Source organism: Mugil cephalus, chromosome 5 (assembly GCF_022458985.1).
Source record: "Mugil cephalus isolate CIBA_MC_2020 chromosome 5, CIBA_Mcephalus_1.1, whole genome shotgun sequence".
Taxonomy (NCBI): domain Eukaryota; kingdom Metazoa; phylum Chordata; class Actinopteri; order Mugiliformes; family Mugilidae; genus Mugil; species Mugil cephalus.
In genome coordinates this window covers 16,467,987-16,476,687 of record NC_061774.1, presented here as the reverse complement: position 1 = coordinate 16,476,687, position 8,701 = coordinate 16,467,987, and the positions used below count along the sequence as shown (strand labels likewise).

The 8,701-nt window shown below is 44.6% G+C and overlaps 1 protein-coding gene across 1 annotated transcript; it reads left to right on the top strand.

The window, feature by feature from the left end:
• Window positions 1-2,168: 2,168 nt before the first annotated feature.
• dusp1 (dual specificity phosphatase 1) lies at window positions 2,169-5,535 on the top strand. Its single transcript, XM_047585271.1, has 4 exons — window positions 2,169-2,826; window positions 3,087-3,232; window positions 3,358-3,577; window positions 4,270-5,535. Exons 1-4 carry the CDS (start codon window positions 2,418-2,420, stop codon window positions 4,623-4,625), a joined length of 1,131 nt encoding a protein of 376 aa, XP_047441227.1. The 5' UTR covers window positions 2,169-2,417; the 3' UTR covers window positions 4,626-5,535.
• The last annotated feature ends 3,166 nt before the right edge of the window (window positions 5,536-8,701 follow it).

Below are 8,701 nucleotides of genomic sequence, written 5' to 3'. Positions count from 1 at the left end.
AAACACAGCAACAGTACAGGCTCTATTTTTGGAGCTCAATTTTAATATTGTGTCAAACAGTATAAACGACACAGGCGCTGCTTTGTATTAGTTTCTCGTCACCAGTAAATGGGTTTCATCACGTTTTGTTGTGCGCTAGTAAAACACTGTGAACCATTCCAGGCACCAGTGGCAGGCGCTGTAAACAAATGAAATAAGGGACTTACGTTTCAGGAAAAGGGGGGGATCACTTTCACAAGTACACAATTGCTTTATTAGGCAACTTTTGTAATAGCTGTCTACGTTTACCTCTTCATCAGGTTTCTGATGTCTTTCCTAACCGTAACCTCGTCACCCCATGACTGGAGGGAAGACGCGTTTACAGTGAGGACAAAATGTTTGAGTACAGACTGTTTTCTGTTTGACCCTCCTTCTCTGTATACTGTGTAACATTCCTGATTTGTGGCATGTGCCTCTCAGTTGACTCATCTCACAGGAGTGTGAGGTTAAAGAGAGTTTTTACGCTCTGTTGTGATTGGTTCAGTTTCTGCCCTAAAAGCAGCACCTCCCCTCCCCCCTCTTCCTTTCTCACATAACACGTCCATTTTGGCAGGGCTTGAAGTAAAAACTGAGGGCCAAAACAAAACAGCATGGATGTGGATTCAGGGGGGCCGAAAGTCTACACTTGCTCGGGTTACAGTAAAGTGAGAATGACATCACGGCATACACAATAGTCTGGGTGATCAGTCCAAGAAATACACATCTTAGAAAATCTCTTTCACACAGCATGATACTAACTTAACTAGATGATTAGACTGTTAGTTCATAATGTGAAAGTTGTGGTCTTATCCAGAGTGGAGTCCAGTGTGGTAACCCTACCTGCTTGGTGGACTTTTGTTTCCCAATAAACAACCTTGGTGTGTTTTTGCTGTTCAGCTTCAAGACTTTAACACAACCTCTTGTCAACAGATGACTGTGTCTATCAATAAAGATCATCAAACTTCCTTATTGTGAGACGGCAATGTTGTCCACTCTGAGTCAGCAGACCACATCAGCAAATTGAAAGGGATTCCCGGTCCGACTGCAAAGGTGCTTTGTTTAGTTTTTTTTCAAATGTACTGTTAATATGGTGGGGGGAAAACACCTCATCCATCTGTTACAGTTATATCACAAATGAAACAAAACTAGCAGGTCAAAAGATGTCCATCTGCTGTTGTCTTCCTGGTATACCGGTGTTTTGTTTCTCAGCATGTGGAAATTTACTGGACTTCAGATTTCTATACAGTGATTAACTTTTATGGTTAGCCTTTGCTCTCGGCGCATTGAACATTATGTACCACTGACTAATAAAAACAAAGAATAAACTTTTATGGCGCCCATGGCAGGTATTTACTTATTATCTTGTTATTTGTCAACTCTCAGTTGAAGAGGCAAGATAGAAATCTAATTAAACACTAACATCATGGAAACTTTGGCAAAAATTCCTTATTTGTCGACATACTGACCGTAAACACAAACTAAAATCGAAAATAATGAGGTAAATTATAGGGATATGATAAAGGGATGATAATCGGAAGATTTCTTTGAACAGTGGAAGATAAAGTGAAAGATAAAGCCTTGGTTTCAATCATAAACAAATTACTCACCAGTTTAATTAATCATAGACGGAATATAGTTGGGCAACCTTGCTTTGCAGGGTTAATATTACTGTGATTTATAAATGTAGTTAATTATTATGATATGGTTTAATATAATTGCTATTGTATAATATTGCCAATATATCATCAGGTTTTTACAGGGAATTGGGAAATTAAACTATTAATTTAGTAACTTAGCAGTGGTTTCCACAATAAATAAATCAAATTAAATTAAAAAGTTGCAGTATGTGGCTAGAGTTTAAATGTAAATGAGGATAGGTTCATGAAATGGCCTTAATATTGTTGAAAGTTTAGGGGACACCAGATAATTGTACCAAAATAAACGAAACTCTCTTTCCAAGTTTTTGCTTCGCCGTGTGCGCGCACTACGTGTGGCGCGCCTGTGCAGAAATGTCCCGCATTTGCACGAGCCCTCGTTCTGCACTCAGGACAGCCACGATGACGTCAGGGACCCAGGAGGAGGCGGTCCCCTGACGTCAGTCGCTCTCATTCACAAGCACGGCTCGGTACCTATATAACAGGTTTTCACGCCGCTCAAAGGCAGAAGCTACTTACCGCAACGTCGAACATATTGAACTCTTTAAAAAGGACCACAACTACCGGATACATTAAAGAAGTCGGAGGACCACTTTAGATAGTCTTAATAGTTTTTTTTTCCTTGTTTGTCTACGCTACTTTTTTGTTGTTTCCTCAAACAAGCCAACCGGAACAAAGCACTCGGCGTTTCAGAGGTTACTTCGTAAAGTTCTGAAACTTCCTTCTTGTTGCCGCTCAAGCTTTATGTATTTGGATTTTACTTTTCTACCCTGCCGCACTACTATGGTCATAATGGAGGTTCCCACCATCGACGGTGCGTCCCTCCGTGTCTTCTTGGAGGACGACGCTCCGTGCTGCCTGGTGCTGGACTGTCGCTCCTTCCTGTCGTTCAACTCGTCCCACATATCGGGCTCCACTAACGTGCGCTTTAGCACCATAGTCCGCCGGAGAGCCAGGGGCGGGCTGGGGCTTGAGCACATCGTCCCCAACGAGGACACCAGGAACAGGCTCCTGTCCGGGGAGTACCAGTCCGTGGTGCTGCTTGACGACCGCAGTCTGGACTTGAGCCAGGCGAAGAAGGACGGGACACTGATGCTCGCTGTTACGGCCCTGTGTCGCGACCACTGCGGAGCCAGCGTGTTTATTCTGAAAGGTAAGAGCAAAACAAAAAAGAAAAAAAAGTTAGAGTTTAAAACAGCCTCAGCTTGTTTCTCCGTATCCTGACAACGGGCAAACAAATGCGGATTACAGCTGTCACCATACCAGCTGCTGCTGGAGTAAACAATGTTCCAAAATAGCGCCATGAGCAGTTGTCACCTTTTTGGATGCCCGTGTTTAAATGTAGAAGTGTTTTGGCTGTCCTGTGATCTGACCTTGTTGTCTTTTTTTTTTATTTTTTTTCTGCTTCTCCAGGTGGATTTGAATCATTTTCCACAGAGTATCCAGAGATGTGCACCAAGCCCTCCCCTCCACAGGGACTCAGTTTGCCCCTGAGCTCCAGCCGACCCGAGAGCGCCGACCCAAACTGCAGCCCTTGCAACACGCCATTATATGACCAGGTTTGTTTTTATTTTTATTTTTTTTTCACACCCAAAGATTCGCAGAGTGCTCAGTATATGTCTTGCTTCCTGTTTCGGTGTTTTGGAAATGACTGAGTGGGTTTGTTTGTTTTTGCTCTGTCTAGGGGGGTCCTGTGGAGATCTTGCCTTTCCTGTACCTTGGCAGCGCCTACCACGCCTCCAGAAAAGACATGCTGGACATGCTCGGGATCACCGCCCTCATCAACGTCTCCGCCAACTGCCCCAACCACTTCGAGGGCTCCTTCCTGTACAAGAGCATCCCCGTCGAGGACAACCACAAAGCCGACATCAGCTCCTGGTTCAACGAGGCGATCGAGTTTATCGGTGAGTACATTACTCTTATAATTTTTTTTTTATTCCCTTCACACTCCCTCAACTGCTAAAGTTGAGCCCCTGTCGCAGCTGTTACCTCTGAGCCCGTTGATGTCAGGCTAACGCAAACACCCAACCCCCCTCCTCGCTCTCTTCACTCCTGGATTTAAATTTTTTTTTTAAAAAAAAAAAAACTTCCCTCCAAAAACGACCAGCTGGGTCAGCACAGGCTCCCCACTCCAACACAATGGTGGTTACATCATTGCCACCTCTCAGGCGTGGAAAAAGGGATGCCCCCTCTTTATTGAATTGCGAGGCGGCAGCAGCCCCGAACTAGTTGTGTAGTGACTAGCCTGGCTGGGCTTGAATGGCTCCCTCCACGCTGCTCTTTGTTCGTGCCAAACAAAAGGCAATTTCTCCTCACTCACTGACAGCCTTCCTCCCAGATCAATACCCCCAGCGGGGGGCTGTTCCCCTTCTTTGTCCGTTCAGTCTGCCTCCTTTGGGAATAGCCCCCCCACGAGCTCACACCCCGAACCCCTATTAACTGTGTTCCTGTGTCTTAATGAGCGCCGTTGAATTCAAAAAGAAACCAAAAGTGTTGCGAAGCCTTTTGTTGTTTGCGGTTTCCTGTGACACGCAGACCTCGATTCTATATATATATATTTATGTCTCATTTCGCTTTCTCTTCCCTTTCCCTCCAGATTCCGTGAGAAACAAAGGAGGCCGCGTGTTCGTGCACTGTCAGGCCGGCATCTCCCGCTCCGCCACCATTTGCCTCGCCTACCTAATGCGCACCAACCGCGTCAAGCTGGACGAGGCCTTCGAGTTCGTCAAGCAGCGCCGCAGCATCATCTCCCCCAACTTCAGCTTCATGGGCCAGCTCCTGCAGTTCGAGTCCCAGGTCCTGGCCTCGTCCACGTGCTCCTCGGAGGCGGGCAGCCCGGCCATCGGCAACGGCAGCACGGTGTTCAACTTCCCCGTCTCCATCCCCGTTCACACCTCCGCCGGGCAGCTCTCATTCCTCCACAGTCCCATCACCACCTCTCCCAGCTGCTGAGAAAGACGTGGGCAGCACAGACTTTTGCTAGGACTTGAACTCTCACCAGTGACTCTGCGCGGGGCACTTCACGAATCCATCTGTGGTGATGCTGGTATCACTGGGTTGAATGGGTGCTGTTGTTTGAGGGTTGAACTGACTCTGTGATCTGCTGGCCGAATCTCTGTGTGTTGGCCTCAACATTTCAAAGGGAGATTTGATGATTATTATCAGGCAGTATTGAAGTTTAGCCTCCTAAATGTGAAAGTCATCCACAGTTTATTAACCCAGAGGTTATTCCTGTATAGGATATTATTTGAATAATCATTATTCAAATGACTGATTATTTTTTTCCCTGCTTTTTTTTTTTATCAAGAAGGCGATTGCTTTTGATAATCACAATCATTTAAAGTAAACAAAGCAGAGAGGGGCCATCAGTTGTCTCAGGAATGTTGACATACCCTCTCAAATGCTCTATGTCGCTTTCTGCACTGGTCAAAGAAAGCAACGCGTTTCCCAAAAGCGCCATGGAAGTTACTCCTTCATTTGACGAACAATGAATGTATCCCCCCTCCCTCATTTCTCAGAGAATATGTGGCAGAAATCTTCATGTTCACTTTGAGTTGAATAGGTTGCCAATTCAAATGCAAATGCCTGCCTTTCAAGACAAGCCGTGAAACCTTGACGATCCTGACACATTGGGGAAACCGACCATAAAATACCTCATGTTTCCGTACTGTGTACTGCGGCGATGAGACGGACAGAACCCCGAAGACTGCTAAAAATGGGGCCACGTGGTCGTCTGGCTGCATTCTTCTGACATATTTATTAACTAAAGTAATATATTTCTTTATCATATCTATTTTTGCAATGTTTGTGTAAATGTTGTTTTTATACGGCTGAATAAATCTCATTTGACTTTTTATACTCAGTTGGGAAATCTGCTCTTCTTTTCTTACGTCTGCTCACATCGATTTGTCTTGCTAGTGGCCAACATTACACGGCCACTTCAAGCAAAAGATAATGAAGATTTAGTTTAGAAATAAATGGAAAAAAAATCTTTTACGCGTCTAGCAGTCAAATCATCTTTGGGTCAATGGATCCAATGAATAATTTAATTCTATGCCTTTTAAGTCCATGTATGGCAACTTTTTCACTAAAAACAAAGGTTGCTGTCGACTCTAAAAGCTGAACAATTCGACATGAAAGCGCTTTGTGATGAACATTTATGCTGAACCTAAACAGACCTGAGGAAGTGGTCAACCACCATGTCAGAAACATCTTTGCACCACCCTTCCTGGTCTTGCTCCATGCGATGGAATCCTATCGCGCATCTTGCGTAAGGATTTCACCAAAATGAGAAGCATGATGTCATGGCCTCGGCCATTGTTCCGGCCACGCTCCCTCTCTATGAACCCATCTGGGGCCGGGGCAACAGCAGGAGGCTTAAAGAATCAGCTAAGGAGCCCTCCCTCCGAGGCCACAATAGGAGCAGCTGCAAGGCGTTTGGGAAAAGTGTGACAACTAAAGAGCATTCAGGGCTCAGTCAAGCACCGGCCTTGTGTCCCCTGCCTCACACGCCAATGAGGAGGTGGGGACGGAGATAGCCGTGAAAGGGAGAGGAATATGTTTGGGTTGCAAATTAGCTACAACATTGGCTGTGACCTGTGGAGGAGTGTGAGAAAAAATACTTCCTGTTGAGGTGATGATACCCCAACGCTAAATGCAGACACGCCTATCCATACTTGGGGAAGGTTTAAAAACCTTTTTGAGAAAACCGCGATTGGTAATCTTTAAAACCGCATACACGTCTGTGATGACAGGGATGCAAAAGGTTTGTCTCTGACAGAAAACAACATCACCAGTGACGATGGCTCTGATGAAAAGCTCATTCATTACCTCAGCCGTCCCCTCAGACAGGCTGTGGTTTTGGATTTTGGTGACATATGTGCGACCCCCCTCCCCCCACCCTCGCCTTTAGATTTCCTGTTGTAAGGAGGGTGTGTGTGTGTGTGTGAAAGTTGTTAGGCACCTCTTATGATCTGATGCTGATGATCTGAGGGGTTAAGAAAAGAAAAACCCAGAGACAGAGACATTGAATCATTGTGATAATGAAATGTGCGTGTGTCAGAATTTAAAACAGTATGAAACAATTATTCGCTCAGACAAAGCTCGAATTGACCCATAATTAAAACCTTTCTCTACATTTCATTTCCTCAACCTCTCAAAAGTCATTTCACTCAGACAGAACTGGCCGTAGCGCTGTTTGCCTCTCGGTTTCACCAAGTTGTCAATTGGCTCTTCCATTTAGCAACTAAGCTCTGACTTAACTTCAAAGTTATTTTAATTAACACAATCTTGAGAAAACAGTGATTATATAATGTGTCAGACGCTGCTGCCAGGACAGGAAGAGACAGAATCCCTCCCCTCCCTTTGACATCATTCAGTGTGGGAGCTGTGCTCTGCTAAGTTTCGGGCTTCTCTGACACCATTCGTGAGTAATATACAGTCTCCTTTAAAGGGGTAATGAAGCATACGTGTATTGGTCCTTGAACTGCGAACAATGTGGTAAAGCTCTCCTCTGGAATGACATGGATTGAAATGAAAAAATGAAAGATATGAGTAGTTTATTTTTGGTCATTGCTAAGCAGTCTGCATTTTGAAGTGATGTAATGGAATACGTCACAGGGTTTGTTGGATCCCACTGAACGCTGTTGGAAATGGAGGAGGATGAAATGGAAAGAGGTCTTGAGCGCAGTATGAATCCTATTGGATGTGCTTTTGATGCGGCTCCACTAAAGGAGGACGAAGTGGTGAAACCAGTGGTTTGGGGAGAAGAGTGTGTTGGCAACGCTACCTGGTGACAGTGTTGTTCACTGATGCCACTGTTTAAGAGTCTGTCTGCTGAACCATTTTAATCCGCGGTCTATCCTGTATCACCGCCATAGTGCGTACTTTCCACATTACATGCTGCGAGGCAGATGTGTTGGAAGTGGGTAAACCCAGCTAGCTTGAACCCCCTATTAAAATGCCATATAAAACAAGTACATGCTACATGGAGTTGGTTAAATACCACCCATCCTTTTCAAGCGCTCTCTTCTTTCTTTTGCTGTTTGTTGCTATCGTAGTCACCAACCAAACCAACCCCATGACGTCACAGGAGCACAGCATGGCAAGATGGCAGCGCACATGCTAAAAACACACATAACAACCACTGTACTTTCTCCTCATATGCTAACATTTGTGAATAATGTTATATATTGTGGATAAAAGCAGAACTTGAGTGCTTCATGTTCCCTTTAACAAATGAAAAGGGTATCTGATCTCTTTGATGAAGTACCTGTAAGTAAGACTGAAGTTTGCTAGTAGCCTACCATGACACATCTTTACACTATTCTGTCCCTGTAAATGTGGTTGTACAGAGTGTTTTTAAACTAGAGTATTACAAGTTAGCTGACATGTTGATGTCAGCGAGCGTCTCTGGGATTTGTCTTACATTAATTGCAAAATAAGGATTTTCTTCACTCTGTCTCATCCACTTTGTCACGGAGAGTGATATCAGCTGTGGCCAGAAGGTTTACAGTTTGCCCTACAGATGGCTGCGCTCGATCACAAAAGCCCCCATTTGTCTCGCAATACTGAGAAGGAAAACAATGGCTCCTTTTCTTTCTTTCTTTCTTTCTTTTTTTTTTCTCCACCCGGCTCCATGTTGTTTCATTTCATCAAACAAAAACATGTAATACAAACATAAGATAAGTAACTGTTCACAGGTCTCACGGTTTCCACGCAGCCCAGTCATCTGGAGAATGCTAGAGAATATGATCGCAACCTGAACCTCAACATTTCAGTTCATTTTGTCCATTTTCAAAGCGGTTTAACTCAGATATTCTTTAAAACATTCGTACCAAAGCAACTTACAGTCCCTTTTAGTTCACAGGGGCCACGTTCAGGCCTGATCTCAGATGATCCGATCAAAAGTGGCCAGCATTAAGTACGAGTGTTCACTCAAAACGCGTCTCCACGTGTGACTGGAGTGACTAGTTGAGATCCCGTCTCGGTGTATGTATGCAAATAAACACCTACACCAACTGGGGTGC

Excerpts from the sequence above, each read along its gene's own strand:
- dusp1 (XM_047585271.1), top strand. The coding sequence starts at position 2,418 with ATGTATTTGGATTTTACTTTTCTACCCTGCCGCACTACTATGGTCATA. Across the intron at positions 2,827-3,086 it reads CAGCGTGTTTATTCTGAAAG|GTGGATTTGAATCATTTTCC; the intron begins GTAAGAGCAAAA and ends CTGCTTCTCCAG. Across the intron at positions 3,233-3,357 it reads ACACGCCATTATATGACCAG|GGGGGTCCTGTGGAGATCTT; the intron begins GTTTGTTTTTAT and ends TGCTCTGTCTAG.